Raw genomic sequence first — 27,218 nt, 5'->3', positions numbered from 1 at the left:
CTTTTCCACCACACACTGCGCCGGACCACGCCCCCTGGGGCATGGCCTTCCAGCAGAGAGAGGCCCCCACCTTCTTGCGGGACTGCTTCCTCCAGGCCTTCTCCTGTTCGTCATCCCACCAGCCCCGGCTCTGCAGGTAGTGGCGCAGCCGGGAGATGGGGTGGTCCTGCTTGTCCCAGTAGTTGACCTCATCTACCGAGCGGTAGGCCGAGCTGTCATCACTAGTGCTGTGGTGCCCGATCCTGCAGGCGGAGGGGGCCCACAGTCAGGCAGGAGCCCCCTGCGGTGGGTTAGGAGGGAGGGCAAGGACTAGGGGAGAAAGGGTGGCAATGGAATAGAGGCCACGAAGGGGATCCAATGTGAGTATCCAATAAAAGGGACGGGGTCGTATTCTGGGGGTCATATTCTGGGGACAGTGACCCATGCAGGGAAGATGGGGTCAAGGCCACAGGGGGAATGGGGGAGGCAAGCACCTGTAGGTCATGGCCTCGATGAGGAAGGGCTGGTTCTCAGCCACAGCCCGCCGCCGGGCCTCCTTGGTGGCGTTGTACACAGCAAACACATCATTGCCGTCCACACGGATGGACAGGATGCCATAGCCCGGGCCTCGGGCAGCTGTGGGGAGAGGCAGGTCAGGGACAGAGAGGCAGGTTGGGTGTGAGGCGGGCGGGCGGGGAGCTCAGATGAGGACAATGAGCAGAGAAAGGGGAGGGGGGAGAGGGAGCAGGCAAGGCAGTGTTCCTGCGACCCCCTGCTACAGACATGGCAGGGAAAGGACTGCGGGGGGGGGGGGGGCAAGCACGCAGACTGGGGAGCAGCCCACTGGGCCCCTACCAATGCCATCCCCGCGGTACTGCTCTGAGGTGGGCGTGGAGATGGCATAGCCATTGTTCCGGCAGAAGAAGATGATTGGGCACTCGAGGGTAGCAGCAAAGTTGAAGCCGGCGTGTGCGTCCCCCTCACTGGCGGCCCCTTCCCCAAAGTAGCAGATGACAACCCTGTTGGCGTTGGCCCGCTTGGCCGCATAGGCCGCCCCCACCGCTGTGGGGGGGAGGAGGGGGTGAGCAGGAGCAAAACTGCATGCTCCCCCCACCCGGCTCTGTCCTCTCGCTCCAGCGCCCCCGCCCCGCTCTCACCCCCCATCCCCTGGCCGATGGTGACTCCCCTGACTCCAGCTGCTCCCCTCGCCTCTTCCACCCTCAAAACTCTGCCAGAATCTGACCCCGTGTCCCCTGGCCTCCTTCCCGTAGGTCTGCTCACCCGGTCACCTTGCCTGAGCTCCCAGCAGCCTCCTCACTGGCCTCCTGTTCCTCCCCCCCCCACCCGTTGCCAGGGACAGCCAAAGGCCAGTTAAAATGGTTAAAATGTGAACCAGGCTGCCATTCCGGCCCGACACCTCTCTCCCCCACAGCTCCCACTGCCCTCAGCCTCCTCTAGATCCACAGCCTTCCCCGCCACCGCCGAGCCCCTCCTGGCCTCCCGCCCTGGTTCCACGCCTGCCACAGGCTCCTGACCCTCAAGCTGTCTAGCACGCACTTGCCTCAAGACCCCACGTGGCACCCTCCCCGGCTCCTTCTGATCTGTAAGAAATGTCACCTGTGACACAACCCCCTACCTTCCTCCATCACTGCAACTCCCTCTCCGTCCCTGCAGGGCTGCTCCCGCCTCATCTGCTCCCCGTGCTCCCCCCGCGTGCTTCCTGCCTGTGTCCTCCACACAGAGGAGGACTAAGGCGTCTGTCTCTTGCTCACTGCGCCCAGCACGGCACCCACATAGCAGGGATTCCAATGTCTGCCGGCCAAGAGGCCTAACAGTCACTCAAACGGAGGGTAAGGGACCAGGGCCCAGCCTTCTGGAAATCCCACCTACCCTCAGGGAACATGCCACCTCCTCTCACAAAGCTGCCCTGCCCGCCTCCCACCTCAGAGGTGCCAACGGCGCCTTATTCCAGGCACCTGGAGTAAGCGAGCTAAGGCACACGGATGGGCCAGTGACCAGCCCGCTGCTCAGCCCCACGGACACGGCAATGCATGACTCTCGGCCACCCAGGGTTAGAGACAGCCAGAGCCCGGCTGGCCCATGACTGGACCGCAGGCCCGGAGGGCAGGGAGTGAGGGCAGGTTCCGGGGTCTCTGTGCCGTGTGGGTGTGGGCCTGGCCCAAGGGCTCTGCTCCCTAAGCGGTCACTTTTGAGCAAAGTGACTCAGTGCTCTAGGGACTGGGCTTCCAGAGTAAGCTTCAGTGGAGTCAGACTCCGAGGACTGAGGGAGAGCAGGGTTGGGGGCAGGAACCCAGCTCTGCCCAGGGACCCTTTGCAAGAAGCTGGTTCCCGCTCAGTCGCGCGCAGTTGCCGTGTCGGTGAGTGGACTGACGGGACCGGCAGGTCAGGAAACCAGAGCATGGTCATGCCAGCCCCAGCCTGCCAAACCAGAGCCCTCCTCTGGAGACTCCCAGACGAGAAGTGTCAGTGCTTGGAAAGTCTCGAGCCCGGCCCCCCCTCCCCCAGGAGCCCCCAGAAGGGCAAGGACGGAGAAGGGCTGGGCCGCGCCAGGGAGGACGCTGGTGTGCGAGTCCCGAGCCCCTGATGAGTCCTCACCCTGCGGGATCTGCGTGGCCAGTGGAGACGAGATGGTGACGAAGTGGCGCTCCCTGCAGCCGTAGTGCACGGGCATCTGGCGACCCTTGCCCAGGTCGCTCACGTTGCCGTAGCACTGGGCCATGAACAGCTCCAGGGGGTAGTCCCGGTACATGAGCACACCTGCAGGCCGGGGGAGGCGGGGTGCCCGTGAGCCTGCGGCTGGCGCAGGGTCAGAGCGACCCCTGGCCATCCCAGGGCAAGGCCCCTGCTGCCTGGGCTCCATGTCCCCGTGGGTCCAAATGGGAACTGGAGTCGGGAAGGGGAGGCAGATTCAGAGGCTCACGCGCGGGGGGGGGGGGGGGGGGGGGGGGGACACAGAACTCGGGCCTGTCCCGAAAGGGAGGCCTTGTTCCAAACACCCCGGCTGCTCGGAGACACCCGATGGTTCATGGCTCGGTTCTTCAAAAGGCGGCAAAATCTGGCTTTTTTTTTTTTTTTTTTTTTAATGAGAAACTATCGATGTTTCAACTCATACATTACTTCCAAAATCGTTACAGGAACCAAATAAAAGTACAGGCCGCTCGCCCACAACTTCTGAACTAGAGAGATGATATTTGAACCTGCTTACGGCTGTACTACCCTTTCTTCCAACCAAACCTTGCCACCACACGGAAGTGCTCTGGGTGAAGGGAGCCTGGCCTGCTGGGTCGGACAGGACGGGGTCAAGGTGGTCCTGGGATGAGCAACGACCTGCTCTCGTTGGGGGATGATTGTCACGCCCACAGCCGAGGGGCTGCACTGGGGGTTCAAAGATGCCTGTGGAAGCACCCAGAACCTGAGCACTGCAGGGCAGCAGCTGGCTGGTGCAGGCATTTCCAGACCTCCTCCTCCACTGGGGAGCTCTTCCTTCACGTGATTATGTAACCAGGGTCCCACTGCACACCAGCCACCTTTTGTGTGCCCACGCTCCCTGAAGGACTGCAATACGGATACGACGCTTGGGGCCGGGCGCCTTTCTTTGGAGCACCTTCCAGAGATTAACTTAATCCTCACGACCCCTGAGGGAGCTTATTCTCCCCATTTACAGATGGGGAAACTGAGGTGGGAGAGCTCCCAGAGCCGGCTCGAGGTCACACCGTAAGGTGGTGGGTGGGGTGCAGGGGGCCACACAGAGCTCACCCTTCATGACTGGGGCTACAGCGGGGCTGGGGGGGTGTTTACCAGCTAACGGGGTGCCACCGCCAAGACACCCCACCCACGGTGAGCACTGCCCGGACAGTCGGGTCCCAAGCACGCACCTAAGTGGCAATCGGGGTGAGGGGTGCTGGACGGGACGGCAGCCTTCGCCTTCCACAGAACTAGACGTGGGGTTTCCTGTCACCCACACATACTCACAGGGTGGCCACGCGGTACATAACACAAAGACAGAGTGCCCAGGTTGATGCGGGATGGAGGGCCGTGGCGGGGGGGGGGGGGCTTCTTCACAGCGCAAGAAGCCACGGGCAGAGCCAGGAGTCCTGGGCCCAGGCGGGCCTGACGCCCCGGAAAACCGCAGGCCCCGTGGCAACTACTGCTCTAGGTGGGAACGTGCTGCCCGTGAGCTCCCTGATGAGGGTCCCTTCCTGCCGGTGCCAGGGCCAGCAGGCCACGTACACCCTTGGTTTACACCGAATGGCCCCGCGTGGGCAGCACCACAGAGGGCTCCACCCCTCAGGAGGCTCATGGCCTGCACCCTGGGCCAGAACCTGCTGGGCTGCCTGCCGCCCGGCTCAGACAGGAAACGTGGCTGTTGGGAGGCTCCTTCCCGTGGATCAGGGCAGGCAAAAGCAGGTATCGAGCACTTAGCACAGCACCAGGGCCTGGAAGAGCTCGGCTGGGAGGGGGGCTGGCTACTGCTCAGAGCGCCCTTGTTCTCCGCACCCCAAAGACGGGGACTGAGAGAGGGGAGCAGCCGCCTCAGCGAGGCCGGCCACAGGTCTCCGTGGCTCCCACCCCTCGCGGCTGCCCAGACGCAGGCTGCCTTCTGCAGGGGCCTTGGCGCGGTAGGGCTCCCTCCTGCAGGGCACCCAGGGCCAGCCCCCCACCCCCACTGTGTGGAGAGCCCAGCGGCTGCCCACGGCTCCACCCCCCTCGCTCGCCCACCCCGGAGTCCTCACCAGAGGCCCCTTCCACAAAAACAAGCGGGAGGTGGGAGGTGCTCAGCAAATCCGGCGGGGGCCCACAGCTCAGTGTCTGGGGACACCCAATACACAGGACATCTGTCCCCAGACAGCATGGGGGACAGGGACGGGAGCAGACAGGAATGCCAAGCTGCCTGCCCAGCCAGCCTGCCCGCTGCTGAAGAGCTGTCCCAGGTAAGAGCCACCACCACCAGCCGCCCCCCCCCACGCCGGGGCATATGCCTCCAACTTGGAGCACTTACCCAGTGCCAGACCCTGTGCTGCGGGCTTTGTGTCCCCTGCCCTGTGACTCCCCTCCACAGCCCTTACCCAGTCACTCCTCCATGCTCATCGACCTGCTTCACACCTTCCGTCCTGTCACTCCCTCACTCAGAAGGGGCCAGCCCCGGCTGCACTGCCAGGGCCTCCTGTTTGCTCTGCTCCCTGAAGGACACAGAGCCCAGAGAGGCCAGGGGAGCCCCACACTCTGGATGGGGTCCCCATGTGGGGCCCCTGAGGCCAGGCCTGCCCTGACTGCATGCCGCAGTGCCACAGGGGTCATAGTGCCGGGGTCACGGTGCCATCAGCAGCTCTGTGTTGGCGATCACAGAGCAGAGGCTCACAGAAGGGAAGCAATTTGACCCGAACTTGGTGAGTGGCAGCCGGCAGAGCACGGAGCGGCCCGAGCACAGGCTCTTCTCTGTGAGCCTGCCTGCCTGGCCTCCAGACGGAGGAAGCCTGCCGCCACACACCCCTGGACCTGACTTGGCCCTTTTTTGCTCAGAAAGCTCCCTCTGCAGTTCCTTAATCCTCCCTGGCATCACGCTGCTCCTAGAAGAGCATCCGGAGTAGCTAACACGGGCCTCCCCTAACCACCCAGAGGGACCCGGCCTGATCTGCCTCCACGGGGACCACAGACGCAGGCCAACACAGCAGACATACCTGCCTCCCGGTACTGGCCAAACACCAGATCCGTGTTGTCTAGCGCCGCTGCGCTCCCCACATGCGTCCCCTCCTCGCCATAGTTGGTCATGTAGAAGGAGATCCGGCCCTGGGGGTGCAGGAGGGCCCAGGGGCCCGGGCTCCGTTATGCTGGGCAATGACAGGCAACCATCCAGATAACTGTCCAGCTTCTGGAGACTTCACTCATCCCAGACACACTTCCTGGGCCAGGCCAGGCCAGGGTTCCCACCTTCCCGGAGGAACTGCTAGATCGGTGAGAGGCAGAGCGCCAGGGCTGTGTGGCGGGAGGCCGACGTGTGTTTGCAGCCCACCACAGAGGGGTAGCAGGGAGAAACGCCTGAGCCGGGCAAAGCTGGGGGAGATGCAGGTTTCCAAGGAGAGAGAACAGTCAAGGCCAGAATGGCTGGGGCAGAAAGTGGGAGGGGTGGGGACAGACCAGGTGGAGAGGTGATACCCAGTAAGGCCGTGAACGACGCAACAGGACTTTACCTTGAGAACTACGCCCACAGCTGTTCCCAGAGCGACAGTTCAGGAACAGCTCTCTGGCTGTCATGTGGGAAATGGATGGTGGCGGCAGGACTGAGTGCAGCCCACCAGGCAAGAGGGGTGGTAGCTGGGCTTTGTCACGGCAGGAGGCAGGCAGAGAAGCGGAGGGGAGAGGCTTAAGGAGAGTCAAAGTGCCAAGGAGCGGCAGACCCTGGCCACACCGACGCCCTGGCCGACTCCCTTCTCCTGAGCCCCCCAACTCTAGAGCCTGAAAAAGCCAAACATTCTCCCAATCTCCCTTATAGCCAGAGGTGGCCACAGACACAGTTCCAGCCAGAGACTTAAGTGGAAATCTGCTCTGGCTTTCCTGATAAAAGAGATGAGTGTAGCTGGCCCCAGCCCTTCTTCCGCCTGGCACACCACTGGGAGGCTGGACCTGTGGCAGCCATCTTGCGAAAATGAGGCAACACGTGTGGGATGAAAGCCAACTCGCCCACGATGGTGAAGCAGAAATGCAGGAAATCTAGGCTCCTGGCATGGTGCTGAGCAGCAGAATGGATTTCTAACTAAACAGGGAGGGACAAAGTAAAGTAGACGGGAGAAAGTGATGCGAGGGGTAGAACGGAGACAGGGAGGAGATATAGGTCTCCAGCTTGGGCAGATGGGTGAATGGTGGCACCCTCCGCTGAGAAATGGCCCGAGAGAGGAAGATACCGAGGTCAAGTCTGGACAGGCTGAACTTGGTGTGGGACAGCCAAGGCAAGAAGCCAAGTAGATCTAGGGCTAAGAGGTGAAGTCTGGCCGGGTATCTGCGGCACCCCTGGCACACAGCCAGAACTAAGCTCCCCGGCACCATGCGTAAAGTGAGAGAGCAGTCAGTATCTGAGGGATGCCCCCTGCCCAGTCCTCATGTGTTCTGCAGCCCAGGCTGTCATGGTGGGAGAACTAGATGAATAAAGCTTTCTTCTAAGTTGGGAGACAATTAAAAGTTAATTGACCTCCCACAGCCACATGGGCTGATGCTGGGCGCTGGAGGCCTGGGAGGGCTGTCGAGGGGGTGTGGGGAGGAGCTGGAGAGGCCTCCTACCCAGGAAACAGGACTCGGCTCAAGGCAGAGGTCATTGGTCGCCTACCCAGTATCCTACCCCTCTTTGTGCTTGCTAACCGAGATCGCATTCCACAGGCACCAGCTGCCCGCGTGGAAAGACCACATTTCGGCCTCCTTGCAGCTGGGAGCACCGCATGCAGTGTCTCAGACGCTACTGGGTGGGACTGCCTGCAAAGCTCTAGAACGGTGGGCATGAGGAGATAGCTGGGACATGCCATGTCTGACCTGCCACCTTCCTTCCACTTTCCGCCTGGAATGCGGCATGATGGAGGTAGCTCCGGTGGCCATTTGGCTCATGAAGGACACTCGAAGCTAGAAGCCGAAGATGGGTATCCAGTGACATCATGGGGCCACCATGCTAGCCCACACCCCATTTTCAGATTTCCTCTATGCAAGATTAAAAGCCCTCCTAATCTGTTTATGCAACTGCATTGGTTTCTGTTAGGATTTGGGGGGGCACCTGGGGGAGGTCTGTTACTTACAGCTGGGCAGAAGCCTGGCTAATATAAGCTGAGCCTTGACACAGGAGTGGCTCTTACTGAGGTCTGCTCTGATCCTACTGGCCTCCTCAGCCAGAGGACAAGGCGCTTTGTGAGCTGGACCTCACAGAATTCCTACCCCTACCGTGCTATCCCCACTTTTTAGCATACCAAAGAAACTGAGGCAAAGCCAGGCGAAATCGTTGTCCGATGGCCACTGATGCCAGGTCGATTTGAGAGAGAGTGAGACTATCGGGTTAGACTGTACTGTTATCATTCCTTAAAGTGTACTGGGGATAAAATCAATGAGGCCACGTGGTACCAAACCATGTAGAGAAATATCCAAGTCCTCAGAGAGGAAACTATCTCTGAGACCCCCACCATTAGCACAAGGGACCAAAAGTTGAGAGCAGCTCTGTCTCAGATCCTTCCATTCCAAAGCCTCCACTGCACCCTAATTCAGTTTGAACTGGTTCGAGAAGGCAGACCTCTGCCCATGTTCCATAGAAATGGAATGAAGGTTGACCACGGGAAATTATAACAGGGGAAAACATAGCATGTCTGACTCCCTGTTGTTTCTATTCCTTTTAATCTACAGGTTAAAAACCTCTGTTTAGCCCTGCATATAGGCATGTTACAGCTAAGATGTACAGATATTTCTTTACCATAAACCTACCTCCCCTGAGGAAATAAAAGAATAGCCACAGCATAACTTGGCTGGGACCAGACCTGCTTCTCTGGGATTCCAAAGCTCCCGTCAGCACAGTCAACTCTGGCAGGGAGGAGCCCAGGCATGTCAAGAGCGGGGGAGGGGTGGCCCGGCCTTGGCGGTAAGGCTGCAGAGAGGGGAGCAGAGAGCCCAGAGAGCCCAGGCCACAGGGGAATGGGGGATAGGGGAAGAGGAAAGGCCAGGCCTGCCCCTGTGGGGTGCGGGGGCCAAGGGAAGTTTCTGGGCAAGTTTCGGGGTAGAGGTACAACCCTAAGTTGGAAAACCCAGAGGTAGTATCCTGTGCGTGGGAGTCTGCTCAGTACTGTCTCATAGGCCAGGGGGCTTCATGCTTTAGTCCACAGGATGGCCTGGGGGCTTGATTCTCAGGCCCATCCCTACTCCTGACCCAGCAGGTGCCGTAGGCACCCAAGGGCCCGTTGCCCAACATTCATCCCACCTTTCCCACAGGAACCCTGGGCCCTGGGAGGAATGGATTCCACTGCTCTCTTGGATCCTGGGGATGGCAAATGGTTCTCCTGGCCAGGGGCTGGCTGAAGGCAGGGTCTGTGACCAAAGCCCAGACCGAGAGCATTAGCCCTGGCCTTTGCTGGAACCTCAGGGAGCAGACATTCTCCTTCCGCTGCTAAGCAAAAAGGTTGTGAGCCCGGCAGGATTATGATAGCTAGTATTTACCGCATGCTGGCTAAACACCAGTGTCGTTCTTCCTAAGGCCATGACATATGCCACTGGCAGTCCTTAAGGCAACCAGAAAACCTGACAAATGAAGCAACTCCCCCAGGGCACAGCTACAAAATGGCAGAATGAAGACTTGGGTTGTAAAGTCCTGCCCTGGAGCCTGTGCCCTGATCCTCTCTCCGCCACCTATCCTGGAGCCTAGACCTGCCAGATGCAGGAAGCTGAGAGCATGGAAAAGACACCCGGTGAGAGAAACAGGTCTGATAACACTGAGCTCCTGGGATCCGGCCACACCTGAAACAGGACCCTCTGAAAGTGAAGTTACCCGAGTCCATAAATTGCCTCTTTGTTGACATTGCTCTGACCAGGTCTCTGTCCGCCGCCACAAACACGGCTGAGGCTCACAGTCCGTGTGATACAGGCGCCCAGGAAGCACAGAGGGGCACCCTGGTTTCTCGGGACTGGGAGCTCCCCAGGGGAAAGCCCGTCAGGTCTTCCTGCCGGATAGCCCCCAGTACAGACACGCCCCCGGCCAGGAGCACGGGAGGATCTGGTCCATGCTTCCGCCCTCAGGCAGCACCCGTCCCACACTTCTCCTCCAACGTTCTCTATCCTTGAGAACCTCAAGGACTCTGAGGACCCCAAGACAAAGGACCTCCACCACCCCCCGCTCAGGAGTCATCTTCTGGCTCGAACACAGGCAGGGCGACCTAAGGAACCCCCTTCCCCAGGCCGAGCGCACGCACCTGGCGCTGGGACTCGTAGAGGATGCGGTCCATGGTGTTGAGCAGAGTCATGCTCCTGTACAGCTTGAGCACCTTCTCCTGGGGCAGCTGCGGGCAGAGCAGACAGACGCGGGGCAGTTGGGACCAGAGAGGAGACAGACAAGGAGCCCAGGCATGGGAGACACAGTGGGGGAAGGAGAGGGCCTCTCACGTGGGGATCCTCGCTGGGGTTGATGATCTGGCCCTGCCGGTCCATGACGCGGTAGACGGGGATCCCAGAGATGACATTGGGCTGGATGAATTCTAGCTTGTCTATGAACTCCGCCGAGGCCCCCGGGAACTGAGGCTTGTCATCCAGGGACGGGAAGTGCTGCTGCTCCTGTCTCTGGGGGAGCTAGGGAGAGAGGAGTGTGGGGGCGGGGGTGCTCATGTCAGGAGCAGCAGAGGCTTTCCTGGCTTGACCTCAGGGCGGCAGGCAGTATGGCCTGGTAGTTATGCCCCCCGGACCCCAGTGGGCCCTGTGGCCTGACACACTGAGTACAGATCGCAGCTCCACCGCTTTCTTCATGTGTGACCTTGGGCAAGTCACCAGAACTCCTCTGCGTCTCCGTTCCTCATCTGTAAAACTGGGGGGCAGATACCATCTATCGCACAAGGCGGCTGTAAAGATTAAACACCCTGCGGAGCAGCGGTCCGTTGGCTCAAGAACCAGGAGCTGTTCTGTCAGAGGCCCCGATGCCTCACCCTGGCATTCAAAGCCTCTCCAGTCTGACCAGATACCCCCATTCACGATCACCCACTGCCACCGCAGGCTCACCCGCCCTCAGTACCCTCCAGCTGGCTGGATGGGCTCTTCACTGCCCCCACACAAACAGGGTGGCCACCCAGGTATCAAGGAAGTCTCTGGGGTCATAGGTGTCAGCCTGCCTGGGTTCAAATCCCTTGCTAGGTGACCAGAGGAGAGTGACTTCCCCTCTGCCAGCTGCCCCTTTCTCGTCTGTAAAAGGGAAACCACCTTGTGGAAGTGTCGTGAGGCTTGAACAACATCCTGCACACAAAACTGGTTAACAGAGTACTTGGAAGTCATAGGACAAACGCTCAGGAAATGTCAACGGTCACTTCTGCCACCACCACACGGCTGCGCCCATCTCTTTATTGACCGTCTGTTCCCCTCTCCCCGCAGCAAACTTCCATGCTTTGATAGCCTCTGTGCTCCTGTCCCAACCCCCACCCCTCCAGGCCCAGAGACTCCTTCAACAAATATTTGAGCACCTGCTTTGTTCCGAGCCCCTAGCCGGGTTCTGGGGACCTAAGAGAAGCAAGACGTCTGTCACTGCTGCCCACTGAGGAAGCTGGCGGCCAAGCAAGTGCGGCTGAGGCTGGGGCTGATCCATCCTTGCCCAAGAGAAGCCTTGAGCATGGGCGAATGGGAAGGAGCCGGCCTTCCCAAGGAAGCAAGCTGAGAGCAAGAGGGAAGCTGGGGGTCAGGGAAGGAGCCCTGGAGGCCGGGGTCACAAGAACACACCAAAGACAGAAAGCGAGGGATGGGATGTCACTTGTGGAAACTGGAAGACGTTGGATGGCCAGAGGAGCCCTGGGGGTTGGCAGGCATGGCACCCCCTCTGCTGGCAGGGAAAACCCGGGGAAAAGTCCACTGGGCAGCCTCTGGGTGCCAACCCCATTTCTCAACCTTGACCTGGTAGCACTGCCAGTGCTCCCCTTAAGCAAGCCCTGTCCAGCTGCCGGCGGAGCTCTGCACCCACGATATCACTGGGTCCTCAGCCTGCCTGCTCGGCCTGAAGAGGGAGGAAGCAGAGATACTGGGGGTAACATCACCTGCACCACAGCTACAAACACGTCAGTCAGCTTTCAAAGCAGGCCAGGCTGACAAGCAGACCCCAAAGCCCTGCTCGTCCCCCCAGCTGCCATGGCTGACCCAGCTTCTGCCCGCCCATCTACGGGGATCACGGCTTTGCCTCCAGGAGGAACTCAACAAGCAACGGGCTGGCTCCCCAACACCCCTCAGGTGCTCGGTGTGCACCCCACTCCCCCTCCTTGAATTGCCTGGCAGAGCAGCCAAGCATCCAGGGGGAAGCGTGAGCACGGGGGCGTTTATCTGCGTCTGTGGCTGTGAGGAAATAAAGGAAACGACACTCCCCACGGCAGGGCAGGTCCAGGCGTGACCACAGCGGCAGACTTCCCCTGCTTGTGAGGGAAGCCACTGAACTTGGGCCGCCCACACACCCCCCTCCTGAGCACCCACACCGGCCGGACCTTTCTGTCCCCCACCCCCAGGATCGGCAGTCTGTGTCTGCCTCCCACACAGATCACAAGCTCGGGGAGGGCAGGGAGCACGCTGGGCTCGATTCTCACAGCAGGCACTTGGCAGGCCATTACCAAAGGGACGGAGGGATGAGTGCGTGGGGTTGCTGGCCTTGGAAGCCGACTGATGTGGGTGCCGACTGAGCTCACCACATGGCTCTTTGCAAAACGCCCTGAGCCCGCAAATTTCCTCATGTGTAGAAAGGCTGCACAGGGCTGAGACAGAAAGTTCCTGCCACGAGGGACACAAAGCACATGGATGGGATGCATTCATGAGCTCAAAACTTGGTAGAAAGGAAAACCACCCCAAAACCTTGGAAGGGTGTGAAACGGGAAACAGAAAATGGCTGGCCCTTCGGGAAGAGGACAAGGAAGAGCTGGGGAGAAGGTCTGGCAGCAGGGCACCCTGGACAGTAACAGCAGGCGGTGGAACAGGCCGGCTGGGGGTTCGGGGCTGGCAGGGGGCAGAGGACGAGGTCACAGGGCTGAGAACAGACTAGGCTGTCAGGACAGGGCTCTGCCTGCCTCTGGAGGCTGAGCAGCGGCCATCGGGGCACCCTGGCACACCTCACATTGGCCTTGCCTTGTGGGGCGGAGGGGGAGGACTTCCTTCCTGGGCCTGTGATGCTGGGGTGCAGACCCCAAGGCTACTGTGCTGACTGGGTGAGTGGCCAGCCCAGAGGAAATGCCCCCCCGCCCCGCGGGAGGAGTGTAGAATGGTCTAAGGAAGGATGCAACTCCACCCTCTTTTTCTTCCGACTAGGGGGAGGAGGGGGATAGGTTTGCGGTGGTGGCCCCGTAACTTACAATGGTCGCACAAAGCCTGGCTCCAGCCACACAGGAAACAGAGGCCTGCTCTGGAGGGTTGCATGGCCCAGCAGGTACTCGGTGCCTGGCCCCCTGTGGAGCCACTCCCTCTGGCCACAAGGTTAATTAAGACTCCCCTCAGAGTGGACTCCAGCAGGTAGCTACTGAATGGCACCCCACCGGGCCCTAAACTGGCTGAAGATGAGAGGGGAGGCCAGGTGACCAACAACGAACACGCGGGTTACAGGCTGCAGCAGGCGCCAGGTGGGCGCCCACTAGGCGGGGGAGGAGAAGGGACTCCCACTAAAAGGCTTGGTCGGGGCTCTGTCCCTATCCAGCAACGCCACCAGGTCTCCCTGAACCAGTGTCCCCTTGTGGAAAGGACGAGAACTGCTACTCCACAGGCCCAGGGTGAGATGGCTTTAGGGGGATCTTCTGCGACCAGCATCAGAGGGAACAGGAGGGAAAGCTTTCTGGAGAAAGGGGAGTTACACCGAAGCCTGCTGAACCAGCAGGGGCGAGGCAGGCAGAGGCTGGGGGAGGAAGGCACCAGTCCCCAGCAACCAGCAAGGCCAAGGTGAGAGGAGAGAGCAGAGAACAAATAAGGCTGCAACACGTTAGGAAGGAGAGCTGATACCATGCGCTTCCCCACCTTCTCTGAACCCATGGAGACTGCAGGACCATCTCACTTCAGGCCTGGGGGCTGGGGCGGGGGAGTGACTTGTACAGAGCTGCCCAAGGAGGCTGGAGAGAAAGGGGTGGTCTGGCCGTGGACGGTTCTGTGGATGCTGCCAACGGGCTGAGTCCTCTGTATCGTGAAGGCCACGGAACACGGGCGCTCTGGCAAGCACGATGCGGCCCGGGGCACCGCTAGCAGGAAGTCCTGAGGGAGGACACCCTTTCTGACCATCCCAGACTTACTGTCCTGGGAGAAAAACTGTATGTAGCCTCCCCACTTCTTGAGATCCTACCGAGTACTCTGGACAAGTGCCTCCTAAGGACTATTTGCTTTCATCCTCACGTCTCTCTGAGGGAAGTGCCATCGCTGTCCCCGTTTTACAGATGGACACTGGTCAGGAATGCTTCTCCCAGGAAGCGGCCGGTCAGCTGACACCTAAAGGATCATATTCCCACAAATGCCTCCAGGTAGGAGGGAGGGCAAAGGGGCCCACGGGGCTGAAGGGCAGGAAGGGAAGGGCGTGGTGGGGGCTGGGGCGCGCCCCCCCCCCAGCTTCTCATCAGCCCCTAAGGCCCCAAGCAGAAGCTGCTAATACACGCCAGGATCAGACCGCCAAGACCAGACCAAGCACGATGTTGCAAGACTTGAACTGAAGCCCTATTGCTTCTCCTAGCAGCCTGGTACTATGGAGAGACACTGGGCTTTACGGTCCAGAAGTCCCAGTTCAGACCTCACCTCCCCAGGCCTCAGTTTCCCCACTCATGATAGGAGAAAACTGCCAGTACCTTGCAGTGTGGCTGTATTAGACAGAATAATGGAGTGAGTTGGTGACGTAACTCCTAAGTGCTTCCTGATGTGAAAAATGAGGCCTTGGACCTCAAGCCACCAGCCAAGAGGGCAATGGACCCATATGGTGAGGAGATAAGCAATGCCCATCTCCATTCGTGCCTCCACGCACACTGGGCACCGCCGCCTGGAGACGGCACATGGGGCCCTGGGACCCCGACAGTCAGAAAAACATCGCTGATGATCCACACAGAACGAGCTCTAGGTGTTTCCTCCCTCCCAGAGGAGGGACTCAAGTCACCCCACCTGCTAGGCTCACAGAAGTGAAGTGACTTGGCTGGGGTCCCTCTTGCTTCTTGAGGTGGTGGCTGAGAAACCAGCTCAGGACTCCCTGACAGTTAAGTTTCCTTTCTCCTCTTCTCCCTGAGCAGTAAAATGTCTGCTATCACCTGCCCGGAGGCAGGGGAATCAGACAAACACCTCCTGAGCAACAGGAACACGGTGAAAAGAGAGGCAGGCAGGCAGAGATGAAGTCAGGCAGCCCGAGCCTTTCCCCCAACCACCCACCTGTCAGGTGCAACACAGCCCCTCCACCCTCCCCCAAAGCAGATCTCTGCACTTGGCCCTGCACCACCATGTGGCAGCCACCAGCCACCTGCGGCTATCTAAACTGATTAAAATTAAATAAAATGAAAACTTCAGTTCCTGGGCCATACTGATCACACTGAGAGCTCAGTAACCAAGTGTACTCAAGTGGCTACTGTGCTGGGCAGCACAGACCTAGCACACCATCACTACTGCAGAATGTTCTAGCGGACAGATCCTGGTCTGTAATCTTCTTTGACTAGAAGGCGCCTGGGTGGCTCAATCAATTAAGTGTCTGCCTTCAGCTCAGGTCATGATCCCAGAGTCCTGGGATCAAGCCCCCGAATCAGGCTCCCTGCTCAGCAGGAAGCCTGCTTCTTCCTTTCCCACTCCCCCTGCTTGTGTTCCCTCTCTCTCTCTGTCTCTCTCTCTCTCTCTGTCAAATAAACAACAGAAAAAATTGTTTAAAATATTGTTTGACTAAATCCCACTACTCTTTCCCTTCTCTCAAAAATGGTCTCCTTTTTAATCTTAGAAAATACAAGTGGGAGAGGGACGCCAGGCTGTTCAGTGGATAGAGCATTCAACTCATGATTTCTGGGTTGTGAGTTCAAGAGCCACATTAGGTATAGAGATTACTTTAAAAATTAAAAAAATAAAAAAATAAAACAAGTGAGAGTAATAAAAGTGGGGAAAAGTAAGCAAGGACTATACAAATACATAAACTTAAAAATACACAAATAGGGACTCCTGAGCTGCTCAGTTAATTAAGAAGCTGCCTTCAGGGACGCCTGGGTGGCTCAGTTGGTTAAGCAGCTGCCTTCAGCTCGGGTCATGGTCCCGGCGTCCTGGGATCGAGTCCCGCATCGGGCTCCTTGTTCTGTGGGGAGCCTGCTTCTCCCTCTGCCTCTGCCTGCCACTCTGTCTGCCTGTGCTCGCTCGCTCTCTCTCTCTCTCTCTCTCTGACAAATAAATAAATAAAATCTTTAAAAAAAAAAAAAAAAAAAGAAGCTGCCTTCAGGGAGCCCCTGGGTGGCTCAGTGGATTAAAGCCTCTGCCTTCGACTCGGGTCATGATCCTAGGGTTCTGGGATTGAGCCCCAAATCGGGCTCCCTGCTCACCAGGGAGCCTGCTTCCTCCTCTATCTCTGCCTGCCTCTCTGCCTACTTGTGATATCTGTCTGTCAAATAAATAAATAAATAAAATCTTAAAAAAAAAAAAAAAAAGAGAGAGAGAGAGAGAGAAGCTGCCTTTGGCTCAGGTCATGGTCCCAGGGTCCTAGGACTGAGCCTTGCATCAGGCTCCCTGCTCAGTGGAGAGCCTGCTGTTCCCTCTGCTTGTGTCCTCTCTCTGTCAAATAAATAAATACATAAACTTTTAAATGCACAGATAAAACATAAATACTATGAAAGACTCCCTCCAAAAAAATCTCCCTTTCACATCACATCACACCAAAAAAATGAAGGAGGAGAATCAAGAGGGAAAAGCAGCAGGGAGTCTGAGCCTGGAATGAGGCAGATTTAATCAGCCATAAATGACCTTTCCCCGGCTTTCTGCCCTACCCACCTCCCGCCCCACAGGCCCAGCCAATGGACTCTTGGGACTAGGATCAGCCGCCTAGGATCTGATTGCTCCAAAAACAGCCACAAAGAACAGCCCAAACACAGGAAGCTGCCCCACCCCCAGCCTCCTCCAGAAATCTTTCCAGAATTACCTGCTTCAAGTGTCTCCTTTTCCTATCTATGTCCCCTCTCCTTATGCCGGGCCCACCCTCTTCACCCTCCTCCCCTGCTTCTCTCCTTACATAGAGTGTCCTCCTACAGATTCTATCTTTCTTTCCTAAAGGATTAGGGATCGGAGGGCCAGACTCAACCCCAGAAGATCTGGACAGTTTTCCTTCCAAGGGCCTTCACCAATCCAGGTCCTGCCAAGGTCACCTCCTTTTTTCTTCTGATCTCCAAGGTCAGTTTCTGTCCCTTCCCTCCACCCTCACTTTCAACAGTGACCAACATTCCTATTGCTCTTATTGAATATCAGGTCCAGTTCTCACTTTACATTTTTTAATTTTACTACAACCTACAAGGTAGTCAGTTAGCATTTTAAAAAGAGGAAAATGCACCCCTCTGTAGAGGTCCAGAGGAGCAGTCCTTTGCCCAAGGCCACATAGCTGGAAAGCAGCCGGGATATGAACTCACCTTCCGAAACACCATTCTCTCTGGGCTGTGAAATTTAAGTTCATGGCTCTTCCACAGCCCAGTGCCTCTCTCCCTCTAATCAAACTTCCAGCTAGACTTCTGCTGTGTGAACTTACTGTTAGCAGCATCAACCCAAGAGGATTCCGACCCTTTTGATAAGAATTAAGCATTTCTTGGGGGCACCTGGGTGTCTCATTCAGTTAAGCATCTGCCTTCGCTTAAGCGGCTGCCTTCCAATCAGGTCAGGACGGAGTCCTAGGATCAAGCCCCAAACCCGGCTCCTTGCTCAGCAGGGAGTCTGCTTCTCTCCCTCTGCCACTCAACCCAGCTCATGCTCCCTCAACCTCCCTATCTCGCTCGCTCTCAAATAAATAAGTAAAATCTTAAAAAAAAAAAAAAAAAGAAAGAATTAGGCATTTCTCAAATGTTACTCAGAAATGTGGGCAGGGTGCTTCTCCGCCTGGACCTCTCTAGCTCTTTTCCCCAGCAAATTTTTATACCTTATCTCCTCTGTTCAGTGACCGAAACAGACAAGGTCCTTTTTGTGACATTCGATCCAGGACACAAGATCAAACGACTTTGTTACGCCTTCATTTTAAAATCAGAACAGCAGCAAAGGAACAAAGAAATGCAGGACATTTTAAAAGCCCGCGCCGGAGAACCCTTTCTCTTTTTTTCTCCTTTTTGAAGGGGCAGAGGGAATCTTTACCAAGAAGAAAGTCTCTCCCTTGGACAGTTTCACTCTCCAATGCCTGCGAGGAAATGTTTCGCCTTCCTCCCGTGTCCCGGGTCCACGCAGCCTCCCGTGGGGATGAGTAGCAACTAAAAAGGAATCCCTTCCCTCTCCCCAAATTGTCTCCCTCCCTCCGGGCCCACGAAGGAGCTGCCTCACTTCTCTCCTGAGGAAGTGGAAGTCCTTCCCGAGTGTCTTCTCCGAGTAGTCCTCTCAGCCCCTGTCCCTTCTGCGACCGCCCCCTCTTCACTCCCTGCACAGACCCCCATATGGGAAGACGGTGTTGACATCCCTATTTTCCCTCAGGGAAAACTTCCCCAGGTACTCACAGATCTAGCCAGGCCCCGAGCCGCAGACCGCCGCAGGAGCAGGCCAGCCTGGCCCAAGCCTCGACTTGAGCCCCAGACTCTCGCTGCCGCAGCCGCCACCGCCACCGCCACCGCCACCGCCATTTTGGCTAACAACCCCACAGCGCTCCGCCCCTCTCCTCAACTAGGCTGGGGACTGCCCCTTTATGAACCTGATTCAACTGCTAGCACCGCCCTGCCAAGAAACCACAAGCTACTAATCCTGCGGTCTCTAGGGCACAGGTATGGGAGGGCCAAAAAATCTAGCTTTCCAAAATCACTCTGACCGCCTCATCTTAGTTGTTTCTGGAACAGGCAAAGAGGAGGACAACCTGACCGGAGCCCCAGAGCTTTAGGGCCCGGGGCCTCGGGTAGGATGAGCCCACGCCAATGCCCGCCCCATCTTCTTTACTCTCCAATGGCATTCCTGGACTTGCGGGGCGGGAGTAGGAGGAGCCAGATTGTTAGTAAACGCGGAGCCACGTGCGCGCGCGGGTCCTGGCAACCGGAGCGGCGCGTGCGCAGTGGATACGCAGCCTGTACGCAAAGGCGCGCTTTAGGGCGGAAGCGGGAGTCCGCGGCTGCACGTGGGCTTTGGGGCGGTGGAAGGGGAGATGCAGGCTGACGCCAAGATCCGCACCGAGTCCGGGACAGAGTCCGGCCCACGGGGCCCGAACTGTAGCCTCCGGCACTTTGCTTGTGAACAGAACCTATTGTCTCGGCCTGATGGCTCTGCCTCTTTTCTGCAAGGTAAGAACTTAACCTAGGTTAAGTAGTGCCCGAGCCAGGTTCGCCACGTTGTATTTGTTCTAGAAGGTCACAGTGCATCATGGAAAGGAGTGCCACCAGCTGATAAATGTCCCTCCTAGACTGGTGGAGTTCCTTTTACCTCGGGAGATACTACCGGATATGCCGGAATAATGTTCTCTCTCCCTCCCGACTACAAGAGAGACAGTCGGTATCTCCACCCTCGCAAATACTCGGTTTGAAGAGGGGCAGATCACCACTACCGGCCTCATTACTCTCTGGACGGTAGGATGTCTTCTCCCCAAGTAAATACTTTCAGATTTGAGAGTGATGTCCCCCTTCCTCCCGACCGGTGGGGTAAATATCCCTTTGACTGTGATACACATCTCTCCGTATGAGCCTCTCATATGGAGTTTGGGGCAGGTCTTACCTGCTGGGTAAATATCCCCTTCCCCTAGCCATATACATCTCAAATTAGACTCAACTCCCTGACCCAGGTAAGTATTCCTCTGGAGATAGGCCTAATGCTTGTCCCCATAAATGCTTCCGTTTCCTCACTAGGGGTATTGTCTTTTACCCAGGTACAAAACCTGTTTTCATTCGTTTCTTCATTGAACACACATGTATTTGTGCTAAGTACTGTTCTGGGCACTGGGAATACATTGATAAAAATATATGTATATTTTAATTCCTGATCTGACATTTTATGTTCTGGTCAGGGAGACAGACCAAAGATAACTAAGTAAAATATACAGGAAAACGCTATGGAGAAAAACATAGTAGGGAAGGGAAATAGGGCCTGCCAGAAAGGGTTGACCATCAGCAGGATGGTCAGGAAAAGCCTTGATGAGATGGTAAAGATAAGGGAGCAACCTGAAGATTCCAGGAGGAAAAACATACCAAGGATGGAGAACAGCGAGGACAAAGGCCCTGAAGGAAGGACCCTCCTGGTGTGTTTGAGGGATAGTCTGGAGACTGTGGCTGGAGCAATGAGGAGGCTGGGGAGAACCAAGGGCGATGGCATGTCATTTGAGGCCTGGTGAATGAGCTATGGGCCACTGCTCCCAAGTTTTGCTCAGAGTGGTGGCATGATCTTAATATATTTTAACAAACTCTCTCTGGCTGCAGTGTTGACTATAGAGGTAGGAGAAAGAAGGGGAGATGGTGGTAGCTCAGACCAGAGTAGAAGCAGTGGAGATGGTGAGATTAAGGGTGTATATTGAAAGTAAAACTGATATGGGGTGCCTTGGTGGCTCAGTGGGTTAAAGCCTCTGCCTTTGGCTCAGGTCATGATCCCAGGGTCCTGGGATCGAGCCCTGCATCAGGCTTTCTGCTCAGCAGGGAGCCTGCTTCCTCCTCTCTCTCTGCCTGCTTCTCTGCCTACTTGTGATCTCTGTCAAATAAATAAATAAAATCTTAAAAAAAAAAAAAAGAAATTAAAACTGGTAAAAATCTGCAGATGGTTCAGTGTTGGCGTGTAAGAAAGAGAGGGATAACACCAAGGTGTTTTTTCCCAATCAGCTGTACTGAGAGACTCTGAGGAGTTTATTTTGGAACAGTAAGTTTGCAGGGCCTGGTAGACATCACAGCGACCATATGGAAAGGGCAGTAGGACCTACAAGTCTGCAATTCAGAAGAGAGACCCCATCTGGACATACAATTTGGAATTCTCCGACTATAGATGGTATTTCATTGGATGAAATCACTTGATGAAAATAAGAAAACGAGCATAGACGGAAAAGAGAAGTCGTCACAGGACTCGACCTTGGCCCTCTAACCTGTGAGAAGCTAGGAGAAGAGAGAAGAGAGGTCAGGAAGGTAGGAGGAAAACCAAGAGAGGCCACTGACCTGGGGCCTGGAGAAGTGTTGTAAGGGCCCACCAGCTGCATCCGTCCTCCAGAGCTGTGGCTGGATGGTCTGGACGTATGTCATCCATGATGCTGTCAAGAGCTGCTCCGGTGGGGGCGGAGAAGAAAAAGCAAATTAGAGGTGTGTCTTTAGGAGCTTTGCTGCACGGGGCTCAGATACATGGGGGAGGAGTTGAAGATGGATGTGGGTCCAGAGAAGAGAGAATTGCAGGAGCCACGTCCGTGAGAACGTGACAGGGAGGGTCTGCCTAGGTTCATGGGGGCCACAGGCAGGTCCTCCAGCGTAACAAGAATGAAGACCACAATGTGGATCTCATTCTGTGTGGTTAAGTTCCCCTCTGAGGGCAGATTCCCCGGGAGCTGAAGAGAATCCCTGCAGCCTCCTCCTCCTCCCCAACCCAGGAAATGTGCCCGGATGCTGGGGACTTTCCCAGGCCCTCCCTGAGACTTAGCTCTGCTGCTTGATTCACATGCTTGGAGTTTCTTCCACATCAGAATTATTGAGGAGGGTAGCCCCTCCTGTGCTCTAAAACTCCCAAACCCCCAGGACCCGTGCAGACCGTGGAGAGTGTGTCCCACCCACTTATGTCCTCCACGGTTGTTAAATAGGTAGAGTCCCAGAATGCACCTTGCACCTGCCAAGGCTGTCATCACGTGTCTCCCCGCCACCCCTCCCCCTCCCACCCCACCCCACCCCAGGCATCTGTAACCACTGTGCGGATTCCGTGTTCTGTGTTTAGAAGCCTATGCTCCCACTCTGTGTTGCCCACTGCAGATTGTGGGCCCAGCTGCACGCTGGAATGACCCGTGGAACTCGGATACTCCCAGTGCCCGCGCCCCACCCCAGCAGTTGAGTTAGGATCCCTGGGGGAGGGGGTGGGTGTCAGGATCTTCTCATGCTCCCTGGTGATTCCAGTGTGCAGCCCGAGTTGAGAACCTCTAGGTTCATGGGGGCCACATGATGTTCCATAAGAACTACGTGTTCCGTAGTCTTTTCTTTTTTAATGGAATAGAGTAGGGCGCCGGGCTGGCTCTGTCAGTCCGAGGTGCGTGCGACTTTATTCCAGGGTGGTGAATTCGAGCCTCACGTGGGGTTTGGAGATCATTTAAAGATAAAATCTTAAAAATAAATAAGTAAAAAGTAAATTAACTGGAATAAAGTAGAAAGCGTCAGAGTGTGTCAGCAGCAACGGTAAGAGTTGTTTAGTGAGGCCTTTGTTGTGTTTAACATACAGACGTTTGCATGAGTTTGGAGTGGTGCCCATGAAATGTATTTTTATCTTGGGACTTACAGCGAGAAAGGTTTGGAAGCCACGGGTGTAGTCCAGCCTCTTCATTTTGCAGATGGCAAAACGGAGGCCCGGAGAAGTGAGCACCATCAGCCAAGTTTACAGGGCCAGCAGGAGGCAGACAGGACTAGAAGCCAGGCTTTTTTTTTTTTTTTTAGATTTTTTTTATTTATTTGACAGAGAGAGAGAGAGAAAGAGCACAAGCAGGGGGAGCACTAGGCAGAGGGAGGGGGAGAAGCAGACTCCCCGATGAGCAGGGAGCCCAATGCGGGACTTGATCCCAGGACTCTGAGATCATGACCTGAGCTGAAGGCCAACTGGGCCCCCCAGGCATCCCAGAAGCCAGGCCTTTACTCCCAGGTCTTACCTCCCTGGCCACTGTTCATGCCACTCAGGACCACTCCCAGGTTATGTCTCACTTTCTCAGAGGTCCCGACTGCTGCAGAGCTGGGGGACATGAGCCTGAGGGAGGACAGGTTGGAGGAAGCTTTGGAAGGAGTTGAGACCAAATGCAGTAAGGGGGAAGAAGGTTAGCTCATGGGAAGAACTTCCTGATCAAGTCAACAATAGCTAAAGTTGGTCATGCGCTGGGCATATGCCAGTGTCCGCAGTGGCTTACGTGGATTACCTCACCTAATCCTCACGATGCCGTGAAAGAGGCACCATTATCATCCCCATTTCATGTAAGGAAGCACAGCAAATGCTCAGAGAATCACTGCCGGCAAGTGATGGGCTGGACCGGGAGTGACAGGGGGCTTGGCGCTTCACTGGGACCCCCAAGGAAAGCAGGATGTGCCTGAGGCCTCCTCTGCTGTCTCCCCAGGGGATACATCGGTCCTGGCAGGCGTGTACGGGCCAGCCGAGGTGAAGGTCAGCAAAGAGATCTTCAACAAGGCCACCTTGGAGGTGATCCTGAGGCCAAAGATCGGGCTGCCTGGTAATCGGGCCCAGCAGGATCTCTAGCTTCTTCCTCGCCACTGTCCCGGGTGTCCTCCTCTCCCTTCTCCCCCCAACCCCAGCTCTTGGTGTCTCCCCCCAGCCTTTGTCTGTCCTACCTCCTCTTTCCTGGCTCCGTCTCCCCTCCTTTCCACTAACCTATTGTTCCACCAGGTTACTCACCCCCTCACTCCTGGGGCTGGGTTCACGGGGATGGGAGTGGGCAGCAGCAGGGGACAAGGGAAATCTGGGGTTTTCCTCCCCCAAGAGGCTGCCTTGCTGGATGCTGGAGGGGGCAGGGGTGAAGTGGGTATCAGTCAGGCCCTACCCCCTTCCCACTGGGGATCCTCTGTCATTCATGCAGGGTCCTGCACCAACCCTGGCGGACACAGGCAGGCCCTTTCCAGAGGGCTTGGGTGGGGCACATGGAGGAAGGTGAGCCAGGTGGAAGGGAAGAGGCTGACAGCCCCACCCCACCCCACCCCTGATTTCCCCAGGCATCTCGGAGAAGAGCCGGGAGCGGCTGATCAGGAACACGTGTGAAGCCGTGGTCTTGGGAACACTTCACCCCCGCACCTCCATCACTGTGGTGCTGCAGGTTGTCAGCGATGCTGGCTCTGTATCCTTTCCCCCAGGGCTGCCGCCTCCAGGAAGTCCTCCCTTGCTCTGTTACCCTTAAGGCCTCAAAACACTTGACAGTCACCCACTTGTTGAAGAACAGCAGACACAGTTTGAGCGCTTACCCTGTGTCGGGCACTGCTCTGAGTGCCTGACTTGTATTAACTCACTTAAATCCTCACAGCACAACGAACAGGTGCCACTATAATCCCCATGTTCCAAATGGGGAAACTAAGGCACAGCTAGGTCAATTCCTTTGAGCCCAAGCCATCTGCTCCCAGAGCCCAAAGGCTCCTGGCAGATGGGTGTTGTTGTGCTCCCATGTTGGAGGTGAGGAAGCAGGCCCCGAGAGGGAACGTCGCTTGCCCAGGGTCACACAGCTGGAAGGCAGCATTGGCAGAACTGCAGCCCAGGCCTGACTGCCTGCAGAGCCTGTGCCATTGGCCTCCGCTCTGACCAGGGGCGATGCTAGGGCCGTCCTGAGCAGGCAGAGTAGTTAGGTCAGCAGCCTGGCCTAGAAAGATCCCAGTGATTTGGTGAGAGGTTGGGGCCAAGGACCAGAATTGGGCATTTCTAGAGGGGCTTCCTAGAAGAGAAGTAATAGAGGGACAGTGGCGGAGCTGGGACTGACTGACCCTGAAGCTGGACCCTTAGCCGCTGTGATGGGGCTGGGGACAGAGACTAGAGGAAACTGAAGCAGGACTGGCTGTCTGGCTCCTGGCCCGGGCTTGCCTCCGCCATGCTACAGCCAATCCTCTCCGCTAAAGATGACTGCTCCTCCCTCTGTCACCTCGTGGTGGCTACCTCCAGGTCCCCAGGCTTCAGGCCTGGCCCTTCCACTACCTCCTCATGTGATTGTGGGAGGTTCCTCCCCTCCTGCCCTCAGTTTCCTGAAGGTGCTTGGCACGTGCTTCAGGACAAATCTGTTGAGTATCATTAGGACCCCCGATTGAGGCTCAGAGAGAGTAAGTCACTTGCTCAAGCTCACACAGCTGAGAGGTGCCAAGAGCAGGTCAGGAGCCCAAGGCTGCTTGGTCCCAAAACCCCTCAGAAGCACTGTGCCCTGCTCCCTCACTGTGATCAGTCAGTGGAATCGGCCACAGGCACTGGCAGGGTGCTCTGCAGGCCACCCCCATCACGGGAATGCTTCTTAACCCTGCCCTGTGGCACCCAGCTCCTGGCCTGTTGCCTGAACGCCGCCTGCATGGCATTGGTGGACGCGGGGGTGCCCATGCGGGCCCTCTTCTGTGGCGTCACCTGCGCTCTGAATGCGGACGGGACCCTTGTGCTGGATCCCACGGCCAAACAAGAGAAGGTAGGTCTGAAGGCCGGGGCGGTGAACGGCTGTGAGCAGACACTCCTCCTCTCGGCCTCGCTTCCCTGAAGCACTTGGCTCTTATCACGTCGGTCCGGTTGGCAAGCCCTGGTCTGTTCATCAGCACAGGTGCTAGAACCCCAGCTCAGACCCAATATAACAGTGGTCCAGCTGGAGCCAGGGTCTCAGACACTGTAAGGATTTCCTCATCTGGCTTCTCATTCTCTGCAGTCTTATGCGTTTTGGTTCTGTTCGGTTCCATTCGCTAGCCAGCATCTTGCCCGAGGCTGGGACCAGCCCCTAGAACTCCATACTTTCCTCACCAGCTCAAGTTCACAGCGCCCAGGGTTCTGGCTCTTCCCAGATACTCACCCTGTACTGTGATGGGTGCGTCCCATCAGGAAAGCCGAACACGCCTGAAGTATTTCAGACAGAATTTCCTGCAGGAAATGGGTCAGAATCTTGTTGGAAGAGCCAAAGGGGCAAACAGGAGAGAGGGCCATACCCAGAGGCTAGCGGCCTATAGGGTGCTCGCCCTCTGCACTGTTGGGAGAGGCTGTCCACAGTTGGGTCTGGGCACTCACAAGGCGTCCTGGCTTGGCCCTGGCAGAGGAAGTCTGGAGACAGCCTCCTCCCCTCCCTGCCAGCCTCCTCCCCTCCACAGCTACTGCGGGAACTGCCACAGCCCCTGCTTCTGTCAAGAGTGAGGACAGGACGCAGCCCTCCCTCCCTCAGCCTCTCCCCCAGATTATCGGGGGCACCTAAACAGGAGAGTCCAGGGAGTGTGGGAAACAGTCTGCCAGCTTCCAGCCCTGGTGGGACAGAGGTGGGAAGGGGTGCGGGGAGCCGAGAAGTACCCACCGATGACTGGCTGTGCAGCTGTCCCCCGTTGGAAGCCCCTGTTGGAAACATGCGGGTGACATCCGGGGGTGGGAAGCAGTTCCGCAGAAGGAAGGCCCAAGGGCACTGCCCCGGGAAGCAGATGGTGCACAGACAAAACACCTCCACCTGATACCCTAGAGACTGCAGGCTGGGGGAGGGGCACGTTCCCTCCTTGGGGCCCGCTGAGACTGCCCAATGCGAGAGTCTAGGCATCCTACCTCTCATCCCTAGGAGGCCCGGGCTGTCCTGACCTTGGCGCTTGACAGCGTGGAACGGAAGCTGCTGATGTCCACCACCAAGGGGCTCTACTCCGATGCTGAGGTACTGAGGGTAACCAGATCCCTCCCTCCTGGATGTGAGGTCTTGTCGGGACCCTGGGAGGTGGAAGGAGAGCCCCTTCCTTATATCCCTTCTATGTGTAGAAGGCGTTTTCAAACGTTGTAGGCACAGAAACCCTTGTGGGAATTTGAAAGGGAAGCCCCAGTCACGAGAGCAGAGGAGGAGAGCACCTCAGGTTGAGATCGGGAGGTGAGGCATCTCCTGCTCAGAGCCGCACACTCCCAGAATCCCGGCGCTCTGCTCTCCCAGACCACTTCGACCTGTTCCTCCTGTGAGCCTAGGAATGTGTGGTGCATCCCAGATTCCACAGCTTCCAAGATGATCTGGCATCACAGGGCCGGTGGCTCAAAAATTCTGTATCTCCAGCTGGAGCTGGGCCAGGCTGAGGCCTCTCACAGGGGTCAAGATGCCTGATCCCACCTGTCCACACTCCCAGAGCTACCAGAATTCGACCCCTGAAGTCCTCCCCTTTTTCTCAGTTCCGCCTCCCAGAAAGAGCCCACCAAGTGGGGAAGAAAGAAAGGCCTTGGAAACAATCCCCTGGCCACTTGCCTCACTGCAGGGGAAGCAGGAGGTCTGGGGGCTCTGGGAAACAGCCGGGGTCAGGGCAGGCTGTGGGGTCGGTTGGGGGGGTGTGCGGGAGCAGGGAGGTCCCAGTACCACCAGCTCTCTCCCCGTCTCCAGCTCCAGCAGTCCCTGGCTGCGGCCCAGGCTGCCTCGCAACACGTGTTCCGCTTCTACCGGGAATCGCTGCAGAGGCGTTACTCCAAGAGCTGAGACAAGCCAGGGCAGGGCGCCCTTCCCGCCACCGCTGCCGCCACCCACTACCTCCATGGAAAATAAACCAGCAGCCGGCCTCGCCTCTCAG

General features: G+C 57.1%; 2 protein-coding genes across 4 annotated transcripts in view; one reads left to right on the top strand and one right to left on the bottom strand.

Annotated features, from left to right (window-relative positions):
* LOC111161410 (branched chain keto acid dehydrogenase E1, alpha polypeptide) overlaps nucleotides 1-21,131 on the bottom strand; it is a 22,137-nt gene extending 1,006 nt beyond the window's left edge. Inside the window, exons 1-8 of one of the 3 annotated variants that reach the window (XM_022525029.1) lie at nucleotides 20,952-21,131; nucleotides 10,114-10,296; nucleotides 9,924-10,010; nucleotides 5,679-5,787; nucleotides 2,596-2,757; nucleotides 835-1,041; nucleotides 474-615; nucleotides 71-242 (exon numbers count right to left, since the gene is read on the bottom strand). In XM_022525029.1, coding sequence (XP_022380737.1) covers nucleotides 71-242; nucleotides 474-615; nucleotides 835-1,041; nucleotides 2,596-2,757; nucleotides 5,679-5,787; nucleotides 9,924-10,010; nucleotides 10,114-10,296; nucleotides 20,952-21,035 — 1,146 coding nt within the window. In that variant the 5' untranslated portion in view covers nucleotides 21,036-21,131. Of the gene's footprint in view, nucleotides 1-70; nucleotides 243-473; nucleotides 616-828; nucleotides 1,042-2,595; nucleotides 2,758-5,678; nucleotides 5,788-9,923; nucleotides 10,011-10,113; nucleotides 10,297-18,338; nucleotides 18,493-20,951 lie in introns of those variants that run through there. The other 2 variants (XM_022525028.1, XM_022525027.1) reach the window with 2 other exon arrangements.
* Nucleotides 18,898-27,218, top strand: LOC111161415 (exosome component 5). The gene is made up of 6 exons (XM_022525035.1): nucleotides 18,898-19,106; nucleotides 23,084-23,197; nucleotides 23,694-23,815; nucleotides 24,989-25,129; nucleotides 26,243-26,332; nucleotides 27,035-27,218. Exons 1-6 carry the CDS (start codon nucleotides 18,971-18,973, stop codon nucleotides 27,125-27,127), a joined length of 696 nt encoding a protein of 231 aa, XP_022380743.1. The 5' UTR covers nucleotides 18,898-18,970; the 3' UTR covers nucleotides 27,128-27,218.

Source organism: Enhydra lutris, unplaced genomic scaffold (genome assembly GCF_002288905.1).
Source record: "Enhydra lutris kenyoni isolate GAN:26980312 unplaced genomic scaffold, ASM228890v2 scaffoldscaffold85, whole genome shotgun sequence".
NCBI lineage: Eukaryota > Metazoa > Chordata > Mammalia > Carnivora > Mustelidae > Enhydra > Enhydra lutris.
The sequence above is the reverse complement of the archived record's forward strand: the minus strand, read 5'-3'. Positions and strand labels throughout refer to the sequence as shown.